Raw genomic sequence first — 27,474 nt, 5'->3', positions numbered from 1 at the left:
TATCCGATAGTTTTCAGAGCGCCTGAAGTCTGGACGGTCGTATTTCATCCGTCTTTTGTGTCACTCTCCCGGCTCTCACTACACATCCACAGACTTCTCCACAGCAACAACAGCCACGACTGCTCTAAAGGCCATAATTGGGCTGTTTTCTCCTCATTATGCTTAATATGATATTAGCTCCCTTTGCTCAACAACTTCATATTAACATAGAGACGCCCGTAGCCGCTATGACGTTTTTTTTAAACACTCCTGGTAACAATAACATCCACCATTACTTGTGTAAATGAATGGTGCTTTGGGGCCCAGAACCGTTCAGACTGAAGTCTCATGGTGGTTGCATTTAAAAATAAACCTTTATCTTTTATTGAAATTGTACATTCAAATGTAATGTGTCTTGTGCATTTAACTCATCCATTAGGGAGCAGTGGGCAGCAATGTGGGGCTACGGGTCTTACTCAGGGACCCATGGCAATCTGTTGGGTTCAAACCTGGTGCTTCTCAGCCTTCTCAGAACACAAGCCCATTGCTCTAACCACTAGGCCCCTACTACTCCACAAGTTAGTTAGTTAATTAGTGATATGAACGAAAAATCTGATATCAGAAGAAAATTGTAATTGAGCATCAAGCCCCACGGTGTGAATGTAGCCTGAGAAATATTGAAGATTGTGGTTCTAATGCGACAGAAAGTTTAAAAGTTCAAATTGTATTAATATTTTATGGCTCTGAACGTGCGTGGATGTTTTATTTTAATTATTTTTGACTGTTACATGTTTATTCTAACCTTTTGAAATTCATACATCTTTCCACTTTGTGCTCTACCAGATCGAAATGGCCCAAAAGCTGCTGAATTCTGACTTGGCCGAGTTAATATCAAAGATGAAGCTGGCGCAACAATACGTCATGACAAGGTGAGGAGAAGCTTGATGAAAAGGCGTGTTTTTATTTATTTTTTATTTTTAAGTTTTTAGTGTGGAGTCAGATCATTAAAGTTGTGTTTGTTCTGGACAGTTTACAAAAGGACTACAAGAAACAGATGCTAATGGCAGCTCACGCCCTGGCGGTCGATGCCAAGAACCTGCTGGACGTCATCGACCAATCACGGCTCAAGATGATCAGCCAGATCCGCCCACAATAGTCCAGGATCCAGACATTGCCAAAGAGTGTTGTGGAGACAGGTGGATCCGCACACGGACAGTTAGTTGGATATCTATGATGGATAGATGAAAACAAGGGATGGATGGATGGATGGATGGATGGATGGACAGCAGACACGACTGAAACAATCAGCCCTCATTTTCTCCTCTGCAAAACATCCACGGCTTCCTTTCTTCCCGGAAACACTCATGCTTTTGGTCCATTTTTGTATTTTTTTTTTTTTTACATTGTTGGCTCATATATTCAGAGAAACATTATCACTGATTAGAATTTGCAAAAAGCAAATGAAACAAAGGATTTGAAGGACATCGCAAAAAGTGGAACCGAAGCCATTTTTAAAAAGGACAATGAAGATGTTTTTTTTTTTTTTTTTGTATTTTAAACGTGCTTTTGTAACTATAATATTGTTAATGTTATCTGCCTTGATTATTGCAGTATGTCCGTTAGATCTAAAGTCTTCCTGTTTCTATGAGTAATTATTTACAGCAGAGCTGTCCATTAAAGTAATAACATCTCATTTCCCCCTCAAAAGATCGCTTTATCTCAGGTGGCATAACAGCAGATTTTTTTATAGCAAGTTTATTAATGGAAAGAAATCCTAAACTGCAACAGGACCCTTTTTAAGTTAACATGCATATTAATATACAAAGAATGTTTATATTTAACACAAATAAGAGTTATGAATTGTAAGGAAACTTGGAGAGAAAATACTGAGGGGGGAGTGGAGAAGGACAGAAAGGTAAGAGATTTTAGGACATCCTGAGCCACTTGTTTCCTGTTTGACAGACTAGGACCATATCGTTCTAAACGCTTTGATGATATTAATAGTTTCAAATTAAGTAAATGGTCTACAGTCCTATTTTGTTCCACCCACTTGAAGTATGTGCCGTTATGTTAATGATTGACCTTATCTGACATCTTTATTTCTCTGTTACCTGATCAGTCCTGTAATTCCTCCTTCCTCACTTCTTCCCTCTCCCATGTCATGAGCAGTTTTCTCAGGAAGGAGACGCCTGTATAGTTGCTAAACCCAGCAAATAAAACACTATTATTAAGAGGCATTACCAGTTTGTTTTATTTAGTTGTTTCATTTATGGAGCGTCATACTTCTACAGTGAGTTTATCACTTTCTTATGTTGTTAAGAAATTGTCACCATTGACAAACATCTATATTCCATGAACATGGTAAACCTTTTTTTAAAAAAAAAAAAAAAGGTTTACCATGACCGGGTTTGACCCACGTCAGGCAACAGATACCATTTTGCTCTACACCTATACTTGATCAGCCATCACCTAAGACTAACGTGAAAACCACTTCACTACGCATTATTTTACACACAGCCCTCTGGTCCACACGCACGAACACAACCCTTCAAACACCAATCCTGATTTGTGTGCATTTATTACGTGGACTTCCGCTAACAACTTCTCTATCCGGGTAACCACAGACATAAATATTGTTTATACGTGTAACAAATAAGCCACAGCAATTAATTATAGTTATATAATTATAGTTAAAAATTCATAACTAGTGTCACTGTGCGTTTCTGTGACTTCATCGATTGGTTGGAGGATGAAATCCGGTAAAGCGTCTTCCTGTGGAGAACCATCCCGTTTCGACTCCGCTGTGAAACAGCGACATCTGGTGGCAGACTGGAATCACTGCAGCGTACGAACGTGAACTAAGCAGTGAAATCTCAGCTAAATGGAAGAAACCTTATTTGCAGGCAGAGGGAACCTTTTTTTTTCTGATCCTTCAGCTCCCTAGCTGCCGTGGTAACTTTATCCTAGTATTTCAGTGTTCAGCCTGATATAAGTGCTTATGCTTGACTTTTTTTTTTTTTTTTTTTAAATCAGACCCTGCTGCAGAGAGGATACACATTTTCCTCAAACAGTTCAGACTGAATAGGGGCTGTGACTTCTAGTCCTACAGCATTGACAAAAAAAATAAAAAAATAAAATAAATGAAATCCCTATATGTATAAAGTGTAGGCAGTTTAGCCAGATTAGGCACAATGGGAAGATTTCCACCCAACTGAGCATTTTCTTTAATCAGGCAGAAAGAAATAGCTTTGGGTGGTATGTTAAAATTTGGCGTTTTTAGAAAAGAACAGAAAAAGTGCTGAATGTGTGCCCTCCTAGAACTGGCTGGATTAATCACCCAGCACAAAAAAGTTTCCCGAATGCAACCTTTGATGTAATTGACACCAATATATCGTTTCAAAAACTTTTCCCACATATATGCTTTACAATTTTACACTGAAAACCAAACAAAAATCTCTACACCCATAACCCAATTCATGGCTAAAACATTTTTGCAGTGTTGAGGATTTTGTCTCCCCTTTCCTTCGCCTTCTCACTAAAAAAAACAACTTGACTTAAATTAAAGAACCCAATTAAGATGGCATGACGTTATCAACTCAAAACGCAGAAAATAAACAATCCATGGTGCGATGTAAAATGTTTTTTCTACGACGCAACAAGCAAGCAGACCATATACCAGTTTTTTTTATCATTTTATTGTGTTTTTAAAAAAACAGCCGTTTTAATCAAAGAGACCAAAGCCCATGTCGTCGTCAGACTCCTCGGACTCTTCCTTCTTCTCCTCTTTCTTCTCCTCTTCTTTAGCTGCAGAGGTAAACAACATTTAAAAAGGTGAGACACACACTTGACATCATTTCCAGTAAGAAGTAATCACTGAAATCCTCTTCAAAAAGCACATCATCATCACTTGGGGAGACAAAACTTCTGAATTAAATCCCGCTGAAAAAGCAAAGCCCACATCCACTAGAGAGGAGACCTCCTAACTAAACGCTGAGTTACCTGGGGCTTCGCCAGCAGCTGCTGCGGCTCCAGCGGCAGGAGCTCCAGCAGGAGCGCCTCCTCCGGCTCCGACGTTGCAGATCAGACTGCCGATGTCGATGCTGGACAGAGCCTACAATGACAGCATTCAACGTTACTTCACTCATCCACTCAGCCATCTGGTAAATGACACCAAGAGTTGCAGATGCTGCGTTGCATTGTGGGTAAGTTCTGTTTTCTGGCCACCGAATAACATTCAAAGATTGTAGAACGCAGCGAAGAGAACTACGATTCTCTCAAAATCTTGACAGACTTTAATGTCAATATAAAGTGTCATTTTGGCCACGTTAACATGAGTTTAGCGATCTGACAGCATTAATTTAGACATGGAGCGTTCATCTACTATATTTACCAACTTCCCTGTTATTCCTGGACGCATTTGAACTATTTAAAAAAATTGACAACGGGCAAAATAAGATTCCACGCTCTATCTCTCTGCTCTCTTCCTCCTAGGTTTAATAGAGATGAAGTTTAGACAATAAATGTGCAATGTCAGCCCACCTGTCACATCCGTCTAGATCTTTGTTTTCTGGCAGAGAAATAGTGAATAGTGAACGGCTGTTAACCGTTTCTTCTGTCTGTCTTTGGAATAACTCGGTGGTGTTTTGCAATCGTGTTTTTTCCGCCACCATTAAAGGCTTCAAAGTCCGCATTAGAGCAATGAACAAGGCACAAAGTGCCCCGGTCGTTCTACGTCAGGTATATTAAAGTATATTAAGGCCTTTAAAGCCTTAAAACCTAACCTGCATGGACTCCACCCCAATCACAGCTTATTTCCTTTAGGCAAGTCTCAGCCATTAATTTAGAAAATAAACATCTCCCACTGCCTGTTTCCTTTCAGATCAGTCTTTTCATGAACAAACAGTCAGGCCATCACCAAACATCATATCGGCTTGAACTTTAAAACCAAGACTGGGTGGATTTTACGGTAAGTGGACAATGTTTCCTACTTTCCCAAGAGGACAAATTTACTGAACTAACTTATTGAACAGTTTTATTTGTGCAGACAACTGCTGTGAGCCTCAATGACAAATTTCCCACAATTGCTCCACTGAAAGTCAAACCTTTATTTTCTTCATGTCGCTCAAAAACAGACAAAGCAGCCTTTTCTGTTCAATGAACGCTTTCACCTGATGTTCCAGGACCGAGGCTGACCGGGTTTTAGCATTAGCTGCCCTAAAATGAAGATTTTATTATAATGTTCATACAGCTCACACCAGACGTTTAAATCACTGCACAGGACTCATCTTTATACCCCCGCATTTCATTAAAAGTTGACATAATAATATGAAAGCAATTGTTTTATTTTGACCATTAAACACTTCGGTCAACCTCTGTTTTTTTTATGTGCTGCATAAATAAACACTGACTAGTTACACTGCTGAGAAAGGAGGAAGCATCGCTGAACACTATTAAAACTATGGTCTTATTGACATTCTTGTCCCTGTCTTCTTTGACGTTATGTTGGCAGATAAGGCAAAAATGCCGCTGTTCACCTTACAGATGTCGGGTAGAGATGCCACTACAGTGCAGCGTTAACCTACTGACCTGTTTCTTGTGTCGTCATTATGCTGATAACTTAAAAAGACACTCAGCTTTAAATTGGGCATAAATGTTTTGTAGAGATCTCCATCTGCCCAAACTTAACTAAATCTGTCTCCCTTAATGTTTCTAATTGGGAAAACGTCCTTACACAATAATATTTCCTTTTCAATGGAAACTGATAATTACCCCCAAACTTCAGCCTTTAAAATGCTGTGAAAGCCGCATGTTCTAACCTACAAACGTGATCGTTTGCCATTTCAAACATCTTTAGCTGCTCTTTGTGACAGAACTGGTTACGTCTACCAGAAGAGACGGCCACGCGTCTTTCATGGAGGTTCTTACCTTGGCAAACAGACTCGGCCAGAATGGCTCCACATTGACTCCAGCAGCCTTGATCAGAGCATTCAGCTTGTCCTCCTAAAGACACAGAAAACAAGTTTCATTTTAGAGGAAAAATAATAAAGCCAGTGCTGCACCTTAACAAGGAGAAATCACTTCATTTAGCCCTAAATTAAGATGACTGGACTCCTGTTGTCGTTTCCTCCCTGCTATCGACAGCCGTTGTGATCCAACAAAACCAGGATCAATTCACCTGAAGAGGAGCAGATTTTTTTATTTTAATCAACCTAATTATCTAAGGTGGACAGCTGGCGGTGTTTTTTTTGGTTTTAGCGTATCGGTCCACTGGTGAGAACCCCGCATCCATTGGCGTACATCTCGCGTACTAAACGTCTGACTTGATGTGTGAGCGCAGCCGTGTCCGTCTCTCACAAAGTACGTGACTAAAACGGAAATAATGTAAAGCTTATTGTCAAATACAGGTAGAGAAAAACTAAAACGTCTTTATCTCACGGCGGCAATCAGCTAAGCTGCTGTTTCTAACGGCAGGAACTCACCTAGCCTAAAAGGTATTTTACAAGTTAACTAACAAGTCACTAAAACAAGTGAAATGAATATCATGGGTAGCATGTGGGGGAAAACAAAACAAAAAAAAGAAATGAAGCCGATGACTGCTGTATTGGATTTTGGGTTTCAATCTTTAACACCCATATAAAAAGAAATTTAAATTGCCCTAAAATTTCCGGGTTTCAAACGCTACTGTCTTCATGTATGTACCTACATGCATAATATTGGTGTCTTGAAAAGGCTTTTGGGGTCCTCAGATTTGTTTTGTTTAATTTAACAAACAACTAATGGGAATTTCTCCTTCATGTAGCTGTCATGACTGCTTGTCCTTCAGGAACGAAGGAGTTCAGCTGGCTTCTAACTATCTACTTAAGGTAAATGCAGGTATTCTCAGCAATAAAACCATAAACATGACAGGTGTTACATTTTGTGGATGCCATGCCGCCACATGTCTGTTCTTACACTAGGTTCCACGTGTAGGAAGTGAACCGCCTAACCAGCCCAGAGCTTTAACGTTGGGATGACAGGAGGAACTCCTTAAATAAAGTTTAGTCACTATTATATTGAATTAAAAATACTTTGAACCTTTTTTTCCTGCAGACTTCACCCGTACCGTTCTCTGTGAGGCACCTTTGGAGGCTTTAAACTCTGGCAGCTTCGAGCAACTCACAAAAACTGATAGTAAGCAACCATAAAAACAAACTCGTGCCGCGAGAACGGTCCGACAGCAACAAACGTGCCGCCATATTGGCGCAAAAGCCGGTCTACGCACCTGCGTGGGCCGTTTTTTTGTGTATTGCATTTCCATTTATATTTAAAAACACGGCTAAGGTCTAAACTAGGTTTTATTTTACTTAATATGCATTATATAACCACCAGCACTCCTGTTTCCAAAGGGCCGCAGACGGTTAGCTACCCCGGCTATCAGGACCAGCCGGTTACTTACGGTGACGGTGACTTCATCGTCGTGGAGGATCAGAGCGGAGTAAATGCAGGCGAGCTCGGACACGGAGGCCATTGTAGATGGTGGGTTTTTAGTTTGCGGGGTCGGATGCCTAAGTTTGACGGTGCTAGTCGCCGGATTGGGGGCCTTAGCTTCAGACGAAGAACCAAGCACCTCAGGCACGTTAACGTTCCAACAGCGGAAAAGGAAAGGCAGAGGGCGGGACTTCCATACATAAACCGGGCGTCGGGTTTGCGTGACGATGACGCAATCACGCACATAACGTAAAGTGGCTTCCCCTGTCTGAATCGAAATGATTTTGTACTTTTTAGATTTTCGCTGTTTACCAGGATATATTTTACGGAAGAGGATTAGGGCCATTAAAAAAAAAAAATAATAAAAAAGAATTTATAAATTTATTTTTTGAATGGCCCTAACCCTCTTCCGTAATATTTATACACGTTTGTATAATATATTTTTTTATTTTAAATTTAAAGTATTTAAATTTTAAAGTATTTAAAAATACTTTTCACCACTTATTCATCTTATTTAGCCCCGTCTACTTTTTCAACAGCGGCACTTCCGCTGTCGGAGCTATCATGATAAATGTCTAAACATATATTTTTATTTTGGATGGATTAGAGCTAAATTCGGGAACATACTGAGGATAAAAGCTGTTAGGCAGTGGGGAGGTTCGCCTTCCAGTAGAACGGCACTCCGCTTTCATTCAAAACTAAAGTAGGTTTGTTCAAATCACAGCGTTGTAAGGTGTTTGCCAAAGTTTATACTTAAATCAAACAGAACCATTGGCAGCAGCTGAAATGTGTTGTTTATAGGCACTCTTCATTCAATGCAAAGTGGAACGGGCAAAATATCTCAGTCTGCAGATGTGCAAAGCTGGTACAGAGATACCATGTAACTTAAAACCTACTGTAGCAAAGGCTGGATTTGAATAACTATGCATAACTCACTTTTTCAGATTTCTATTTACAAACGAGTTTCAAAACCATGTATTATCTTCCTTTGACATACACTACGTTGTGCTGTTTAATGATATAACATCCAAAAACAATTAAGTTTATAGATGTAATCCAACAAAATTTAAAGAAAATAACTGATACACCTTCAGAAACTGGATCATTACTAATACATGGCACTTTCGAAAGTTATTTTAAATAAAAGATTTAAAATGTTTGCACAGGGCTGTATAGGTATGAATGTGTATTTATAATGGTAACTGCATCTTAATATCAGAACAAAAGCTCCTAATATCTCAGTGGTTAAACAGTTAACAACCAGTATCTCGACAAGTCATATGCAGAAAGCAAAATGTATCACTAAAGAAACTGTGTTTGCAACTGATTTGATTGTGTTTCGTCTTTCTTTTAATGCAAAACTACCGTAGGAGGGTACATGTAAGAAAAAAAATGCAGACTTATATAAATGATTTCAGCCTTCTTTATTACATTTCAATTAAAAACACAAACGTTAACAACAGATTCAAACAATTTCAAGGCAAAATTCCTGAAAACCTGTTCTGACTGCATTTAGCTTGGAACAGATTTTTTATTTTTATTTTTTTTACTTTCTTCCTTTACAAATCTCATATCTGAGCAATGAATAAACTGATTCCCAATAGAGACTTTAAAAGGAACATTTACAATAAGCACAACAGAAATAAGAATTAAAATCATGACGGTTTAGGTCCAGAAGGATAATACTTTCCCTTAGCTTTACCACCGACGTCAGTACCTAACAAAAACATTGCATGGGGGAAATTCGTTGCTCACAAACCGTTCAAAGAATCACTCGTAGATTTGGCACAAATATTTCCTTGGCCCTGACGTGTAGCAAAAAAAAAAAAAAAAAAGATAATTAAAAAGTCAAAAGACAAAAGAAAAAACTATTAATGTCAGTGTACCCTCATGTGTTACAGCAAAATAAAACCAAACATACCCAATGGACAAGAAAAAAACCCCCATATAAACCCAACTTCACACATTAATGAACCTTACAACCTTAAAGGGACAGTTCAGTGTTGTTGAAGTGAGGCTCAGTTAAAAAACTATAAGCTGTTATTTTACCTGCAGGAAAGAACCCCATTGGTAGCTTTATTTAGTGTAGATCCAGATCTGTGGGCCTCAGAGGCAGTAGTCCACCAAAGTGCACTTCTGACATCTTAACCGAATGTGAGTCCTAAAGTATTTCAGCAGTTTATGTGAATGCCATTTTACAAACTTGTAAACTGTTGTCATGTTTGCCTGACACTAAATAGGAAATGGAGGTAGAAGGCGGTGCCGCTCCAGTTATCTTCCCCTGTGAAACGCATGCTGAGACGTTAACTGTCTCCAGTCAGGCTACCTAAAAGAAAACGGCTTTTATATAAGCCGCAACAATATTTCAGCTTTTTAAACAGCTTTAATTTCATATTAGACAGCTAATATTAGACAGCACTGCCTCCAACCGCCATCCCCTGTGTAAAAACCGGCCAAAGGGAACCCGATGATGGTTTAACAGTTCATAAAGGTAGCATTTACACAAACTACAACACTCAAAAAAAGTAAACCAAATCAGTTGTTAACATTTCATTTACAGTTCACAAATAAAAAATGGTGTTTGTTAGTTTAAAAACAAACAACTATGTAATGGTTACTAGAAAAGAAATCAAATTAAAGCAGCCAGTGGCTCTGGTTCCCTTTGAGTGTATGAAGCTTAAAGATTGTAGTTTTTTTAGGATGTTGGAAGTCGGATTTGGTCTTGGTCCATCCTGGACTAGCAGTTAGCTTCAGCTTCAGGACTAGTAAATCTGGATTTATGCTAAATGAAGATTTAAACAGAACGATCTGCCTTTTCCCTAAATCCCACTTTTTAAAAATAAAAAAAAAACAGAATTATCTGAATTATCCCTTTAATATTCAGAAACTTAAAAAGAAAAATCCTACATTTGTCCGTGGCATCAAAGGTTTATCTCGCAATTAGCTTTTACAGAAGCTCAAGTTACTTTCACAATAAACCAGCTACAGTGGATTTCCTTTAAAAAAAAAATGACACGTTTGCTCATTTAAAGAGATATTTTCAGTCTTGATTCGAGATTTTGTTTTTAAGATTGCAATAAAAAGTTTTAAAATGACCGTCTTTGCATTTATCCCTGATTTGACACAAGTCAAAGCATAAATGAGTTCTCTGTACTGAACTTTTAACTTCTGAATATTTCCTTCTCTTTTTTTATGTTTGCTGTAAAAACTGCATGTATTTAACTGGAAGTACGATTAAGGAACAGTGGCTCAGAATCTGCTGATGCTGGGTTTACTCTATTATGTAATCTCTCAAAGTGGCCAGCAACAGGCTCCCAGGGTCAGTTCAAAGAAATGTCTATATGCTAAACCTGTTAAAATAATAAAACATAATCCATTTGATACAACTGTTGTGGTGGAATATCAGCCGGTACAGTGATATGATAGCAAAGCTCTTACAGCCGTTAGCGTACTGGGTCATATCACAGCGTTTCGGTTAGATGCGGTCCTTTCTCCAGTCCCACGCAATTTTTTTATAACAGTTTTGATGCTTGCGCCACAGATTTCCCTTGTTGATTTTCATGTATACATCACCCACGAGTGAGAAAACGTCTAGAACGACAATGGTTCTGGTCCGTTTACAACACACTGGCACATTAGGCTCGGCTCGTTTGAAGCTAGTACGAGTTCAAGTGTCTGTAGCTCGGAGGGGAAATCGACCGATAGTTTAAAATGAATGTTGATCGATGTTTTAATTAGAGTAAGACAGCAACCGATGACATGGTTCTCCTTCCCCCCATGTCCATCACGATGCCCTGGCATGTTCCTACAGTAGCCCAGAATGGACAAACCAAACACTGGCTATACACCGGCTCCCTACCGATTTTCAAGTTTTTAGCAGTCACTGCAAGTGAGGAATGATGTGCAAGCAATTAAACCTTCAAACGTTGCCAAAATTTCCGTGGACGTAAGAGACGACGAGATGACATCCAAAGGCAGCAGCTCGTAGAAGTCTGCCAAAGCATCTCTCAGCCTAGTCCTTGTGAGGCTTCCCTTTGCCTTTGGGCTTCTCGTCATACGAGACGCCATATTCATTCACTCTTGTCCTGTCCACTGGGTAGAGCCTGAGAAAACAAAGTTACAAGGAGAATATCTTTGTAGGTTTTGTTAGCCGATAAGGAAAATGCGTGGATAGAGGTATAAAGTGTGTGTTTACCATCTCTGGTAAAGGTAAATGAGGAACACCACATCGTCCCTGAAACAGGCCAGTCTGTGGGACGTTGGCATGGTGATGATGAACGCAAACACGTCATCAATAAAGGTGTTGAACGCCTGGAAAGAGTCAAAGTCACATGTGATTGAAAGAAAGAAAGAAAGAAAGAAAGAAAGAAAGAAAGAAAGACAAGAAAAGAAAGAGAGAAAAGAAGGAGAGAAAGAAAGAAGTAAGGAAAGAAAGAAGGAGAGAAACAAGGAGAGAAAGAAGAATGAAAGAAGAAGGAGAGAAGAAAAAGAAGAAGAGAGAAAAAAGAAGGAAGAAAGAAGAGAGAATATAAGAGTATCATGAAGATATAGTAGTAGATAGAGACGCGTAAAGCGAGAGAGAAAGGAAAGAAAAAGAAGAAGAAAGAAGAAAAGAAAAGAAAAAAGAGAGAAAAGAAGGAGAGAAAGAAAGAAGTAAGGAAAGAAAGAAGGAGAGAAACAAGGAGAGAAAGAAAGAAGGAAAGAAAGAAGGAGAGAGAGAAAGAAGGAAAGAAAGAAGGAGAGAGAGAAAGAAGGAAGGAAAGAAGGAGAGAGATAGAGAGATAGAGAGATAGAGAGATAGAGAGATAGAGAGATAGAGAGAGATAGAGAGAGAGAGAGAGAGAGAGATAGATAGATAGATAGATAGATAGATAGCTTAGATAGAATAGATAGATAGATAGATAGATAGATAGATATGATAGCTAGATTAGATAGATAGATAGATAGATAGATAGATAGATAGATAGATAGATAGATAGATAGATAGATAGATAGATAGATAGATAGATAGATAGATAGATAGATAGACCATCTTACATCCATCCTGTGTGGTCACAGGTATTAACCCAACATACATGTTTGGAAAACTAGAATATCTGAATAAAACTAATATGTCCTACGTTACAAAACGATGCGTTTTATTTAGCAATCATATTTAATAATCTTACCTTATACATGAAGGCCTTCCATGGCAGGTGAGCCACAGACTTCAACTGTTGATTAGACAGATAAAATTACATTTCAGTGGGACATTTACAAGGTAAGAGCAGAAAACCAAACCTGCAAGAAATATTTAACCATTTATTCATAAAGATCAGGCATTCTTGTTCAAATGAATATGCTCGTCTTTGAAGGAAAAACTGTGGGTTAAGTTTTCCTGCGCTCTCTCTGCTGCTGTGCTGCTATAGGCTCAGACCACTGAAGTCAACCATTTTCTCCTACTACACCCCATGTGTGTATTATTTGAAACTGCTGCTAACAGTTTCTCCCATTTCTTTCTTACATGCCAACATAGAAGGTACTCCTTATTCAGTGCCTGTTTGTTGAGCTCTATTCCTTCTCTGGACAAAGCCATTGATTAAAATGTATGTAATTGTATGCGGTTACTAATGCGAAACTAAACAGAGCTTTCGTTTCCACGAACTCTGTGTACACTTTGCTTTTTTTTCACCATAGAAAGTACTCCTGGTCCAGTGTTTCTGCACTTGGCTTTGTGCATTTCCTAAAAGGAGTCATTGACAGAGCTTTTGCTGCCAATAACAATAAAAATCATTGTTTTTATGCCTATTTCGAAGTATATTTTTATATTATTTTATAATATTTTAAAGTGAATTTTGCAAAAAAAAAAAAAGTTTTTATGCTTGCTTAAGGTGTTTTTTTGTGCCTTTCCGAAAAAGAGTAACGTGCAAAAAGGTAGACGGAAACACATTTGCTGAATAAGTTCTGATGCAGCGACATGACTGATCAGCTGTATCCAATGTCCCAGTCTTCCCAGACATTCCCATAACGCACATAGAAATAAATTTATTTTCCTACACCTCCGAACTGTAACATCGTCAATACTAGCCGACATGACAGAACAATTACAACTCGCCCGATAGCGACACAATTTCCTCAGACGTTAGGTCCATGTGTGGCAATTTCTACTTCCTGTTTATTACAGCCGTGCGAAATGTCAGCAATCGACGAAATTCTGCTTCGCGTTGCCTGGTTAATTCACTCCAAACCAGTAGATGCAAACACGGCCAATTCGCATTTTCTTTTTTCGTCGTGTCATGTTTATTTGTATAACCCATTTCAGCAGCATGGCGGTTCAAAGTGCTATACATCATGAAAACATAAAAACATCATAAACACGTAAAAATGGTCACCGGTTATGAGATCAGTAACAAACATTAAATTGTATCAAGCGAAAACATCAATACGCATTAAATACGTTGGTCAATGTTTCTGTTATTATGGATCAAAAGCAACTCTAAACAGGAGGGTTTTCAGTCATGATTTAAGGGAACTCAGTGTTATGGCTGTTTTGCAGTTTTCTAGAAGTTCGTTCCAGATTTCTGGAGCATAGAAGTTGGCCGAACATTTGATGGAAAAATAATTGTTTAAGCAGCTATGGGGGACCAGTAACTCTGTGAACTCTACACTTCTCAGTTTAGCTATATCTTAATAATGAGTGGAGCCACTAGTGGAGCCAATGCTGCCTTTCCCCATTTGTGCTCCCTTTGTTTTTCCCTTCTAGTTGAAACTTCTGGTTCTGTACTTCTACGTTTAGTCGTGTCTCTTCTCTGGAAAGAGCTATTGCTTCCATTAATTTCTTTATTTCTCAAGAACGTACTCTTTGCTTCTGTGTTAATTATCTTTTGTATATGTAACAGGTCCACCGTAGTGGAAAATATTGTATCTATATGGACTGAATAGGGACCAAACAGGAGTCTCTATGGCAGGATATGAATTTGAACCTGTGTGTCCTGTAAGGCGCCTTGGACTAATAGTTGTTGTGAACTGATATATAAATGATCTGAACTGAACTCAGATTACTGACCTTGTAGTTGACGAAGAGCTGAGGAAGCATGAAGAGGAAACCAAAGGCATACACACCTGCAATATCCACAGTACACAGAATTCATTTTAAGTTAATAATTTTGGACAAATTCAGATACTAGTAATTATTTAATCAGTAGTTAAGTAAAAGACCGGAATTATTATTATTGTTTTACATATTTTGATTTATATAGTAGCTTACCATTCACCAAGCTGTTGATTAACCACGAGTACCAACTAAAAGAGAACAACAAGCAATCAAGACAGATTAATCAAATGGCTCCTACAAATGAAGAGATGTTTTTTAATTATTTCACTTGTACCTCTTGTACCGCAGGAATATTAGCGCGTACAGTGCCCCTCCGATGCACAGTGGATAAAGGAGGTATGAAAGATACTTCATGGCCTGAAGAAAAAAAAAAATACAGACCAAATGAGTAAGTTTGCTAACGTGCAATTAGATATAAATTTTCCTCCCAAAGCTTCTTACCAGAGTGTCATATTCTTCTGTTCTCCGCTCGGATTCATCTAATTTCCCAAACTGTGTATAGGAAATGAAACACAAGTAAGCAGACACATTGTGAATATTTGTTCCATGAGTTTAACCCAAAATAATAATAATAAAAATAAAACATTTTAAACTTACAATCTAAATCGGATTATCTAAATAAGCTTTTAAGTCAGAAAGATGCTTACCCTTTCAAACCTAAACCATAACTACAGTATTGAGCAAAAGTTTTAAACCATCCCAAATTTGCTTTGCTGTGAAGAAGTGAGACGAGCTCATAATTATCTAATGCTGAAAGTCCTGCTTTAAATTGTAGATAACAGCGTTTCATCCCTGGAGTTCATGAATTAATCCATCGTAGGACAGAGATAAGTCGCTTCAGCAATTAAATATAAGCATTCTTGAAAATATAGTCTGGTTGAAATGATAATGAGCAGTTAAATTATGTAACACGTTGCATAAGATCAGTACATTTTGCACACAATAAACCAGGTTTGATATTTGCCCAATATGGCAGACAAACCTAAAGGTATTGTGAGTTTCAACAATAAGTGCCCCTCACAAATTATTATAGCTTCATTACAAAGAAAGTGAGATATTTATGGGGTTACAAGGGATTATAAATCCAGAAAAATGTTAGGTGATGTTCATTTTATGGTATTAAAAAAAAAAAGGTTACAACTGCAGAAATAGGTGTTTAGGGCACTGTATCCATCCATATTAATGGGAAGTTTAGTGGAAGGAAAAAGTTTTAGATAAAAGAAAAACCAGAAATAAACACATGGCATATCTAATTTGAATGTATTCAATTTACATAAAGAACAGTTAAATTGAATTTAAATACATTTTTTCTAATATATGACAATGTGCCTATGTAAAATAATTGTCCCCCAATTTCCTCATACAGATTCGTCAGCTTGTGAGCCCCCGTCTAACATACAATCTGACCTGTGAGGTTTAGCTGCAGAAAATAGATTTTTTTTCCCTAAATATCAAAAATGGGCCCTGAAGTTTCATTCACACCTACCAGGAATGATGGTTTGGCTCCTTTCCAGAAAACCTGGATTTTGAAGGCCTTCTTCACTTTCCAAACCTGCAGAAACCACAATAAATAGACTTGACAAAGAGATAAAAACTATACTCACTCATTTTTATCAACCACATTATTATATTTTAATAGAAGGCAAGATACTTCCTTTTGGGGATAAACCATTTTATTTTCGTCTAATCTACAATCCATCAATGTCTGTGTGCATAGGTGCGTCCTTACTTCGATTATGGAGCCGATCCCAGCAGGTATGAGTACAAGAAGGCTCGTTTGCTCGTCGAACAAATAGAGGAAAATCACTATGGTGCTGAAACATCTCCACAGCACTGAAATACAGACCCACAGTTCTGTCAAAGACTGCAACAATCATACATATTAAACTTGTAATACAGAAATCTGGACATAATTTTATCCAGAACGCTAATGGAGCATTTTTGTGTTTTTTCCCCCCATAAAAAAAAAAATCAAAGAACTAAATTATTCTCAACGTGTGTCCATGAGGGATTTCTTTTCAGTCATTTGCATGCAGTGACAGTTTTTCCCTGGGCTCCTGAGCAAATAAGCGTAAAAGCTCCCATCGCTTAATAAAATTATTAAGATGAGCAAAACGATGCAGGACGCCACATATGGCTGCGTATATCAGCCCAGAGCTTCCACATATGCACAGATGAAGTCTTTCTTGCATATTTCCTTGTTTTACACATTTTCCATAAGGTCCTGCATGGTTGATTTAGGTTCCAGATGTTATTTTCTTTTTCTTTTTTTATGCTGAATTCTCAAGTTATGCACTGACGAGAATTAAAATGAATCCTGTGACGTCCCCTCACCTGCTTTGCTGGACATTCCCACCATGCTTTTCTTCTGCTTCCAAAAGCTGATGTCATTTTTGAAGGCTAGGAAGTCAAAGAGGAGCTGGAAAAAAGCAACAGGCAAGATGGAAAGAAAAAGAGGAGAAGTTTAATCGCAGAATTAAAACAGGCTTTAACAAGTATTTATACCTCTTTTGTCCTTTTACGAGCAAAAACGTAAAAGCATTTTATCAGCAATTTATGTGATACATTACACCAGTACAGGGAAGCACATAAATGACGAGGAAGGAAAATTGTTGTGTAGAAATTGTTATGTATTATTTTATGTCTCTACCTGCTTTGTACACCTACAGACATTAGGCATACAATATAAACAGTATGGATGTTTTTTAAATATATAAATCAAATAAAAATGGAGCTTTTGAGTAACCTGACCCTAGCCAGATGAATTTCGCTCCGCCTAGCTCCACTCACATCCATCTGGGACAGATCCATAGGAATTGCCTTAAAGGCAAAATGAAGGCAAATAGCAAGTCTTTATCGATGTGCTATTTCAACCACTCACACCGAAGCTAACCCGTGATGCTGTGAGAGCGACGCAGGAAAAAACTAAACTTTTATTTTTTTAATGTGTTTGCGGCTCTAGCTGCACACGTTTTATTGACAGGGAGCTGACAGGAAGAGGGGGGAAGACAGGCGGCAAAGCGCCGCGGGTCGGAGTCGATCCCGGGCCGACCGCGTCGAGGACTAAAGGCCTCCTAACATGGTTTGCGCTAACCGCTCTGCCCCGGAAAACAAAACTTGCCAAATCCGGTCGGGAGAAGGGCGAAAACATGGTTCCTACCAACAAAAACCTTCAGAGCCGTTCTCTGATGTTCTTTTAATGAAACAATATTAGGTAGATTGGACAACACGGAAGAAATAGCAGCATCAATGTTAACGCTTGCTTCCTCGATGCGAGCTGCCATTGTCTGAATCAGTCTCACGGTCGCTTCTCCACTACGTCACATCTATGAAACTCCAGTCCTGCATCCTGATTGGCTGGACAATAAAATTGGTTGGAGAAATCACTTTCTATGGGAGATGTCCCAGATGGATGTGAGTGAAAGTAAGGTGGAGCGAATTTCATCTGGCTCGTCAGGTTAGATTTTGAGTGGCAGTAGTGCAATATACCCATTTTGTTTCTTAGCAGTGTAGCTGACTACTCTGACAGCCTGGGACAACCCAACTAATGGAGATGTGACGGTGATGTCGTCTGCAACCTTCAGGAGTTTCACAGACGGGTCCCCTGAGATGCAATCATTTTGTGTACAGGGACTGGTGGGACACCGGCGCAGAGGACCGGTGAGCAGGAGAAGATGCTCCACAAACAGGATCCCGCCCTTTGTCGTCGGGTGGTCGAGGTGGAGCAGGATAAAGTGTGGTCCCACTCTGGCTGCATGATCCTCCCAAATAGTTTGCCCAGTAAGCAAACAGCTTCAGACGCTTCAACACCAGTCCCTCAAAGGATGTCGCGACCACAGATGTCCCGCGACAAGCCTGTAGTCATTTAACCCCGTGATGGTGCGTTTCTTGAAGTTTTGGGCCACAGCAAAGGCTTTCAAGCAGGAGGGGGGGAAAAAACAATCACATCCTGGAGCTTTCCTAAACTTCTGATGCTTAATGACCATATTTACATCTTCTGCATTGATCTTTAGCACAGGTAGGGGGTCCGAGGGGAAGGGAGTGTAGGGTTTCTGGAGAGAACCGGTCTCTGCAGCTCCTCCAGAGTGACCGTGGATGTCTTGGCGGGCTCTGTGATTAAAAACTCTCCTTGCCCAGTTTAGGTGGACTGGACCGCGTCTTGTAAGGTTTGCAGGGCATCTAAACTCTTTGAACAGAGTTCAAATGTTTGAGTGTTTTCTAACCTAACGCCGCTTTAAACGTATAATGTTTCTCCCTGGCCTACCTGCTGTGCTCCTTGGACTGTTTGTTCACTAGCACAACTATCAGAGCAGCTGGATTTAAACTGACATTCAATTATATGCAAGTGGACTTTGTTTACTAGTCAGGTGACTCGTGGGGCAGCAACACAAAATGTTAAAAAGCTGAACGCTCTGTTACCAGTACATTTTAACCTTCTACTTTTTCATCTAAAAAGGGATAATGCATGTAAATGGACGAGAAAAAAAAACAATAAAGGACAATAAAGCAGTACAGTATTTGTAATATGAAACAATTCTGAAAACTCTCCGCCATCTTTGTGTTTATAAAACTCACATGGAAGGCTGCGACGAAGAAGGTCAGAGCCAGGAAGTACAGGTTGGTGTCCACAAAGATGCCTTTAATCTCATCAGCATCCTTTTCTGTGAAACCTACCCATAAAAAAAAGAAAAGAAAAAAGAAAAGTGTTACCTGGATATCGTAAACGCGCATGTGTCTGTGTGAGCGAGCCGCAGAAAGATCCGCGTACCGAACTGCTGCAGAGAGTACACAGCATCCTGCATGTGGATCCAGAAGCGAAGCCTCCCCAGAGAGATGGAGTCGTAGGAGACGGTCAGAGGAAGCTCCGTCGAGGTGCTGTTGATCTCCTGGGGTTTAAAACATGGAAATGTTTAAAGCTCTCACTTCAAACAGAACTAAAAATGAGTACAATTTTCTTGAAATTAGTGTATTTGTCCTTGATTTGAACAGGTAAATAAGATTATCTGCCAATGGAAAGAGTCATTTTACACCTAAAATAAGATAATTAGATATAATGCACTTGAAATAAGTTGATGGAGATGAGTTCTTCCAATTTTAAGTGCAAAAATCATATTCAATTGGCAGATTATCTTATCAACCTACTCAAATAAAGTACAAATACACTAATTTAAAGAAAATTTTAACTTAGTTTAATTTAGTTTAGTCTGTTTTTGCAGTGTGGCAACATTTTCTGTTTGGCAACTTATTAGAATCCATCATTTAAATGCAAAAGCTTCAGGAAGGAAACGTATATTAGAAAGGAATGTGCTTTTTTTTTAACTCTTACTACAACTCGCAGCAGTGTGTCACATTTTGTTTATTGAAGGGTTAAAAAAAAAAACTCACCACAAGGTCTTTGACCCTGTTGCTGAGCTCGTCGACAAACAGCAGAGGTAGATACACCATCTTCTTCCCATTCTGGAATCTAAAATGACAACAAATAAAAACCATTAACAGAGCTTCTTTTTTGTTTTTTCCCTTCTTTAAATCGAACTTGCACCTACGCACAACGCCTGCCCAAATAATAAACATTACTCTTAGAAGATGTCCAATCAGTTGTATTCATTTGTGGCAGATAAAACAACAATAAATAAAGATGACGTGAACATTTCTTTATTTATTTATATTTTACCCTAATATTGGTAATTAGTGTCCTGTCTTTTCAGATCAAGTAAGAACAGCCTGAAATAACCCTCATATTTGCATTTCCAAAACAAATATCTGCACAAGTCAAACAGCGCAGAAGGGTCCGTTAAAAAGAGAGCGCTTTGCAGACCTTATAAAGCTGCAGCAAGTTTGCTGAGACGGGAAATCAGCTGTGGGCTACAAAAAATTTAAAATACTATAAAAACTAATTCAAGAAGGTAAACTGAACACAGAACGTGGCTTTCCCATGTCATTAGATTCTTTTTTGCCCTCCCTGAGCTAAAATTGATCACTACAATTCATGCTTTGTTAAACCATGAACTATTACTTCATTTTTTTTAAGCACGGATGTCCAATTGTTAGAAATTATCTGGTTTCATATCTCGGATTTGTTTTGCATCAACAGTAAAACATCTGACTGAACATATTCCAAAGAGCGCTGACATATTTATGCTCTCTATGCTTAGCTGTCGCCGTCGTGCGTGGGATCGTCCTCTCTCTTACACTCTGAGGTATCTGTGAACGTCGCTTGGCAGGGATTCTCTGTCAAACAGGAAGTGGTCCCCGACAATGTTGAGAGTTAGACGGGAGCGCCAGTGGGAGACCGGGTGATCCGACGAGGCGGTGGCTCCACCTTTAGCTGCGGTTCCTGCTGCGGGGTTACCGTCACGCCGTTTCTTCTTCTGCTCCTCCTGTTTCCCCCCCTGTGGGACACAGGCAGTTTACTGAGAAATGTACCGATTCTAGATAGAAAGCAATCTCTTTAAGGCTTTCTTGTGAAAGCTTTAAATGGCGTGCATCTTAAGAGAAATTTGTCAAAACCTTTTGTCTCCAATTCGCTTGACCTGAGTGCTGTAGTTGACGTAGCCGATCATAATACTGGGAAAACGGGTGGGACTTCCTGCTAATTTGATTCTACTTGTATTTGGCAGTACTACAAAGTGACATTTGGTTATAAATCTGAGTGGGAATAGAAAAAAAATTCAAGGTGCGGTTCCTTAAGGCTACATTCTTGGACAATGTCTTTTTAATATCTATATGCTCCCAGAAACCCAAAATATAGAGCATTAGGACCTCTCGTACTGCATCTATGCTGACGACATTCAAATTTATATACTGTATGTGTCACCACGTGACCACACACTGCAAAAACAGAGCTAAAAATAAGTAACAATTTCTTGAAATCAGTGTATTTGTCCTTGATTTGAGCAGGTAAATAAGATGATTTGCCAATGGAATAAGATTTATGCACTTAAAATTGGAACAATTCATCTCCATCATCTTATTTCAAGTGCTGTATATCTAATTATCTTGTTTTAGGGGTCAAAATACTCATTCTATTGGCAGATAATCTTATTTACCCGCTCAAATCAAGGACAAACGCACTGATTTCAAGAAAGTTTTACTTATTTTTAGTTCTGTTTTTGCAATGCAGCCCCTCACTGCAAAAAAGGAACTAGAAATAAGTAAAATGTTTATAAAATGAGTGTATCTGTCCTTGATTTGAGCAGGTAAATAAGATGATTTGCCAATGGAATAAGATTTTTGAACTTAAAATAGGAACAATTCATCTCCATCGTCTTATTTCAAGTGCAGTATATCTAATTATCTTAATTTAAGGGTCAAAATACTCAATCTATTGGCAGATAGTCTTATTTACCCGCTCAAATAAAGGAAAAACGCACTAATTTCAAGAAAGTTTTACTTATTTTTAGTTCTGTTTTTGCAGTGCAGCCCCTCACTGCAAAAAAGAACTACAAATGAGTAAAATGTTTATAAAATGAGAGTATCTGTCCTTGATTTGAGCAGATAAATAAAATGATTTGCCAATGGAATAAGATTTTTGCACTTAAAATAGGAACAATTCATCTCCATCGTCTTATTTCAAGTGCAGTATATCTAATTATCTTAATTTAAGGGTCAAAATACTCATTCCATTGGCAGATAATCTTATTTACCTGCTCAAATCAAGGATACATTAACTTTAAGAACATTTTACTTATTTTTAGATCAGTTTTTTGCAGTGGTTGCAGTCACTGACTACATGCGTCCAAAATATGAGGGAGTTTAGGGGTCAAAGAAAAATGTCATTAGTTGTTGGGGGAGATTTTTTTTTGTCCCAAAAATTCAAGACTTTAGATTAGGAGTAAATGTAAGCAGCAGGTCAGAAACTCACTTTATGTACGTATACAGTCTGACTTTAATTTTACCAATCATGTTGTTGTTTACTACAGCTTTACCAAAAGGAATCATCTCCTATTTTATTAGTCTATTTTCTTTCATGCTTTAGCTCAGCCTAAGCGACACTTCAAGCAGTTCCAGAGAAGAAGAAGAAGAGGAAAAAAAACAAAAACAGAAAGTGATGTACCTGTTTTTGCTCCTCTCCAGATATCAGCGAGATCTCAGGAGGCTTTGGGACCATGTAGGTGGTGAGCTGAGCCACCAAGTGGACCTGCCGTGGGTCCTGCCATGGACTGAGACCCGCTTGATGGACGAATATCAACGCATATAATGTTCCATTGTTACGTGTTTTCTTGGGGAGTGAGACGTTCACGATCCTACAGGAAAACGCATAGAAGCAATGAATGAATCAGTTTTTATCCAGACCAAAAACATAGATGTTTGTTTTTTTAATCAAGACATACTTTACCTCTCAAACTTGCTGTTGACATTGAAGTTCTCCTCCAGATGAATCAGAGTGTGGCCTCCGTCTGCGTTTGGCTTCACCGAAGCGTAGATACTCAACTAACAAGCAGAGAAAGAGGTGTTGCCGATCACTTACAACCAAAATGAAACATCTTTTTTTTTTAAGCGGCTCGCGCACAAACTGCGGCTGACCTGTAGTTTCGGGTTCCCTGCCAGGAAGGGCGTGATGCAGTTGCCTCCTTTGGGGCTGTCGCAGGGTTTCGTGTACACTATGCCGTACATCACCCAGCAGGTGTGGAGCACGTACACCACAAACACCCCCACAATCAGAGTGGTGAAGGAGGTTTTCAGAAACATGGTCGCCGTCTCCCTCAGCTAGCTGAGCGGCAGGGCCATACGTCTGGAAATTTAAGAGTCACAATTGGAAGATTGTGGTTTATAAAGAGCACTGACACTTAGGAGTACATCTCAGTAAATCAGAATATCATTGAAAAGCAAACGTCTCGTATCTGTAAAACACTAATTGGCAACAAAGCTCATCCTGATTCTGATTTTTCATTCATTCTGATCAAAAAAGGGACATTTTTCATTTACTTTACAATTTAGGTACAGCTCTTTAATCTCTTGTTAACACCAATAGTCAATCAGCCAATCACATGGCAGCAACTTAGAGCATTTATGGTGGTATTTTTGTGCTACAAGAACACAATAATATAATTACCAGCATAAAGTAGTAATTTTTTTGGAGAACTCTTACAAAGACTTTGAAAGGATTGTGCAAACAACTTCATTCTCGTAGCGTTCCTAATTGTTGTATATCTCATATTATTACTTTATTCTTGTAATTCACCCCCTCAAAAATTGTATTAAAGCTTTTGCAGATTAAAAAACATGAGTAAAATTTCTGAAAAAACCTGTCTGAAAAATTTGTGATTATTTTCACATATTTTCGAGAAAAAAAAAACATGGATGTTCTCTGATGTCAAAAAGTTGCACATTTTTTTTTAGATTTTTTTCACTATTCAAGGAATAAACTTGCTATATTAACACAAGAATATCTCTGATATTGTAAAGTCAGACATCTGGATTATCTCAAAACCACCTGATGGGTCCAGACCCCCAACTTTGGGAACCCCTGATTTAGACAATAGATCAACAGTTCCAGCTGCTGGTGGTAATGTAATGCAGGAGATATTTTATTGTATCATTTTGGGTTCCTTAATACCATCCAAACATTGTTTAAAAGCCACAGTCTCTCTGACTAAGTCCATCCCCTTAAGACCACGGTGTACTCATATTATGACAGCTACTTCCTGCAGGATAACGCAGCATGTCACAAAGCTCAAATAGCTCGAACTGGTTCCTTGAACATAATGCGTTTGCTGTTTTCCAGTGATCTCAATGCAACGATGCACAAATAGGAAGTGGTGGAACAGGAAATTCACATCGAACAATGCAGAAAAATCCACAACGACGTTATCATGTCAACACGGACCAAACTCGCAGAGCGATGAGTCAGACACCTTGCTGAATGTCTGCCATCTAGGAGTAAGCTCTACCGAAGGCAACCAGGGGTCAAATACGGTAAAAGGAAGGCATGCTGAATGGATATTACAATATATTTAGAAATAATGTCAAGTTTTTATTTCCCTTGACTGATAATTATTACTTACAGCAAATGGAAATTTGCTTTGTAGAAAATTAGAATACCGCACAAGAGTAATAAAACGGGACTTAAAACTTTAAAAATTTTAAAATTTTAATACAAAAATGTTATGCAGTGTCAGTGCTATTGCTGACTCAACAAAGGAGAAAATATCTGACTTGACATGAATTGTGGATTGTCAACCAGATAGAGTCATTGCTGTATAAGCTGGCTGTTCAGAGTGCCAGCATATTATTGGAAAGTTGAGTGGAAGGAAAACATGGCACCAGCAACAGGGATAACCACAGGCTTCTGAAGATTGTGAAACAAAGAGCACTTGAGAGTTTACAGATGATTCACTAGGCATGGAGCAAAGCTGGAGACCGAGCATCAAGGGCCTCCACACACAGACATGTGTGGTAAAACAGGAGCCCCTAGTACATGAACATACTTTTCAGAGAGTTGACATTTCTGTATCAAGAATCCCATTTTATTAATTTGTCTAAAGTGATTTACCAATTAATTCTCTGGAATGCAGAGTTTTCAGCTACAATCATCAAAATGACCAGAACTAAGTATCTGAAATATAGCCCTCTGTGTGATGAATCTATATGAGTTTGACTTTTTTAATTGGTTAACAGAAACAGATGAACTTTTCAACCATATTTTAATTTATTGAGATACCTGAAAGTAAATTATCTTAAGAATAAAAAAAACCTGTCGTGGAGACAAATCACCTCCCAATCATTTTTCGAAAGTAAATCTGACTTGTGAGGACCATTTGCCACAACTTGCTTTTCCAGTTTGGTGGTTTTACTGAGGAAGCTGATAAATTTACAGACAACAGCGATCAAACGATTAAACCAACACCGAGCCTTTTTTTTTATTATCTTAGCTGTCATTAAACACTATTATGCTGGTCATCACAACAAGTCCCTTTGAAGGTTTTGATCCCTATCAAATGTCCAAAACAACTGATTGGAAGATGTCCATATGTTTTCACGTGTCACCTTTAATTACTCAAAATCAACAAGCAATCCCCATTCTAAAGCGATCACACAAGTGGGAATTGATTCCTATACGTTTTCTTCACAGGCTGCAGCTTAAAATGAAACTAAGACGCATTCAGTAACATTACCGGTGTCAAACTGAACGGCAGGACTTGGTCTCAGCTGGATCACGGACTGTCCATCGGTCCATTCACCGTACCAATCCCTCCGGGCGGATCACAGCGGCCGCATGGTGTCTCTGGAGCCTTCTCCCGGTTGTTACCGAAGGCATCGGCTGCCTGCTTCGCGGCTCTCTCCTCCCAAGAAACAAAAATATCCCAAATCTTGACTGAAAGCGTGAGGTAGACCTACAGTTCCGCCATTCGCTTCCGGGTGTGTTTGCTTAAACGTGATTTGGGGGTAGTAACGCGAGACTTACCGTTCAAGCGGTTTTTGATGCAGCAAGCGTTCGCATGACAGGAAAAAAAAGGGCAACTCTGACGTGTCCCAACTAAGTTGTGTTTACTCACCTTATTTGGGTTAACAGAAAGTCTTAACACCAAATTATGCTCTCCCTTCAGCAATTAGTTAGAGGTTGCACTCTGCTCTCATTGTGTAGAAATTTAAACCCAAATATATACATTCAGTAAGAAATAAGATATATATTTTTAAAAGAAATATACAATATTATTACAAAAGAGGAAGACAAGGCTAAATTCGTGCAGGTATTTTGATTCCCTGCAGAGAGTAGATGGGCCCACTGACCTCCATAAGATCACAGTCGATGGTTAGCGCTACTTTTTACAATCATCCCCTCAAAGCGAGCAGTTAAAAGGTATGACGTTTTTATTTCGTGTAAATATGTGTGAATAAAATCATATGGACGTATCATATAAAATCATATGATACAATCATATAAAATCATATTGTTACTAGTGCGTGAGTCCAAAAGTTGCCGTGACCCGGATTCGAACCGGGGTTGCTGCGGCCACAACGCAGAGTACTAACCACTATACGATCACGGCTGACTGAAAATGGCACAGCAAAAACCAGTCCAGTATCAGAAATATTACGGTAGGCAGCATGTGTTTGGCTCTGAATGTCAACAGCAATAGAAATATGTAACATGAATCACTAGTGTTTATTCTTCAGATATTCTGAGAAATCAAACACATATATGTTGATGATAGATAGATAGATAGATAGATAGATAGATAGATAGATAGATAGATAGATAGATAGATAGATAGATAGATAGATAGATAGATAGATAGATAGATAGATAGATAGATAACTTAGTTATGCTTGATGTGTTGCATAATATCAGGAGTAGTAAATGAGCCAGAGTGAAGTGAAGGCCATTTTTCATCGGTTGCACCTGGACAGGTGACCCAAAGTCATATGGTGATTTTATCAGTAAATCATTTGTCAGGTGCTTTAAAATATACAAATTACAGTCAACTTATATATATGATACAGATATGGTTTAATTGGTATGGGGTAATGTACATGTTTTACTTTACTAATTTATGCCATTAACATGTTTATTAGTATTTCTCCCTGTTTTGGCTGATTTTAGCAAAGTCTCTTAATATAATCACAATCTATTTTAGAGCTTCGTTAAATCTAGGCTGCTATGAAAGATGATCAAATGAAATATAAATGAGTATAATGTTAATTCCAGTAAGTGAAAATGAACCTAATGACAGAATGTTAATTTGCACTTTGTTTCAGTCTTACAACAGAATTGCTTGCCAGCATAATTAATGCAACTGTTAGCTCAGAGGAAAGTGTTCATAATACATAGGCAGCTTATTTTCCTCTATTATTTATCACATTGTATCCAAATGGACTTTGATTTATTGCATAATTAAGGATTTCAGGGAGAGGGGTTGTGAACAAAGCTTCAGGGTACCCAAGAGCAAGTCCATAGATTCAGCTGAGGGATTGGGCTGCCACCAGTGCAGTGC

At 38.6% G+C, this 27,474-nt stretch overlaps 3 protein-coding genes and 1 non-coding gene across 18 annotated transcripts in view; 1 reads left to right on the top strand and 3 right to left on the bottom strand.

Annotated features, from left to right (window-relative positions):
- ptk2aa (protein tyrosine kinase 2aa) overlaps nucleotides 1-2,216 on the top strand; it is a 99,414-nt gene extending 97,198 nt beyond the window's left edge. For all 15 annotated transcript variants that reach the window (XM_036145244.1, XM_036145243.1, XM_036145245.1 and 12 more), the window contains 2 exons: nucleotides 823-908; nucleotides 1,009-2,216. In XM_036145244.1, the coding sequence (XP_036001137.1) occupies nucleotides 823-908; nucleotides 1,009-1,135 (213 nt within the window). In that variant the 3' untranslated portion in view covers nucleotides 1,136-2,216. The remainder of the gene's footprint in view (nucleotides 1-822; nucleotides 909-1,008) is intronic.
- Nucleotides 2,217-3,652: 1,436 nt separating this feature from the next.
- rplp1 (ribosomal protein, large, P1) lies at nucleotides 3,653-7,631 on the bottom strand. Its single transcript, XM_012875388.3, has 4 exons — nucleotides 7,415-7,631; nucleotides 5,905-5,979; nucleotides 3,979-4,090; nucleotides 3,653-3,783 (listed from the first exon to the last, which is right to left on the bottom strand). Exons 1-4 carry the CDS (start codon nucleotides 7,484-7,486, stop codon nucleotides 3,701-3,703), a joined length of 342 nt encoding a protein of 113 aa, XP_012730842.2. The 5' UTR covers nucleotides 7,487-7,631; the 3' UTR covers nucleotides 3,653-3,700.
- A 1,220-nt stretch (nucleotides 7,632-8,851) lies between these two features.
- On the bottom strand, nucleotides 8,852-25,909 carry clptm1l (CLPTM1 like). The gene is made up of 18 exons (XM_036145232.1): nucleotides 25,654-25,909; nucleotides 23,063-23,270; nucleotides 22,875-22,969; nucleotides 22,593-22,782; nucleotides 20,729-20,928; nucleotides 19,925-20,003; nucleotides 19,308-19,425; nucleotides 19,115-19,209; nucleotides 16,874-16,958; nucleotides 16,269-16,372; nucleotides 16,026-16,091; nucleotides 14,981-15,031; nucleotides 14,814-14,896; nucleotides 14,693-14,727; nucleotides 14,492-14,547; nucleotides 12,615-12,659; nucleotides 11,642-11,757; nucleotides 8,852-11,549 (listed from the first exon to the last, which is right to left on the bottom strand). The coding sequence occupies exons 2-18, from the start codon at nucleotides 23,225-23,227 to the stop codon at nucleotides 11,459-11,461; spliced, it is 1,674 nt and encodes a 557-aa protein (XP_036001125.1). The 5' UTR covers nucleotides 23,228-23,270; nucleotides 25,654-25,909; the 3' UTR covers nucleotides 8,852-11,458.
- Nucleotides 25,910-26,457: 548 nt separating this feature from the next.
- Nucleotides 26,458-26,529, bottom strand: trnah-gug. The gene has a single exon. It is a non-coding gene; the product is annotated as a tRNA-His (tRNA).
- Between the last annotated feature and the right edge of the window lie 945 nt (nucleotides 26,530-27,474).

This window comes from Fundulus heteroclitus, chromosome 13 (assembly GCF_011125445.2).
Source record: "Fundulus heteroclitus isolate FHET01 chromosome 13, MU-UCD_Fhet_4.1, whole genome shotgun sequence".
Lineage (NCBI taxonomy): Eukaryota > Metazoa > Chordata > Actinopteri > Cyprinodontiformes > Fundulidae > Fundulus > Fundulus heteroclitus.
This window is presented reverse-complemented; position numbering and strand designations above follow the sequence as displayed.

What these genes read in the sequence shown, in the direction of transcription:
- rplp1 (XM_012875388.3), bottom strand. Translation starts at nt 7,486, where the DNA reads ATGGCCTCCGTGTCCGAGCTCGCCTGCATTTACTCCGCTCTGATCCTC. An exon ending in GGCCGAGTCTGTTTGCCAAG is followed by an intron (nt 4,091 to 5,904) that starts GTAAGAACCTCC and finishes CTGTCATTGTAG; the next exon opens with GCTCTGTCCAGCATCGACAT. An exon ending in AGCTGCTGGCGAAGCCCCAG is followed by an intron (nt 3,784 to 3,978) that starts GTAACTCAGCGT and finishes TTACCTCTGCAG; the next exon opens with CTAAAGAAGAGGAGAAGAAA.
- clptm1l (XM_036145232.1), bottom strand. Translation starts at nt 23,227, where the DNA reads ATGTTTCTGAAAACCTCCTTCACCACTCTGATTGTGGGGGTGTTTGTG. An exon ending in CAGAAGAATATGACACTCTG is followed by an intron (nt 14,897 to 14,980) that starts GTAAGAAGCTTT and finishes TTTTTTCTTCAG; the next exon opens with GCCATGAAGTATCTTTCATA. An exon ending in AGCTCTTCGTCAACTACAAG is followed by an intron (nt 12,660 to 14,491) that starts GTCAGTAATCTG and finishes TCTAATCAACAG; the next exon opens with TTGAAGTCTGTGGCTCACCT.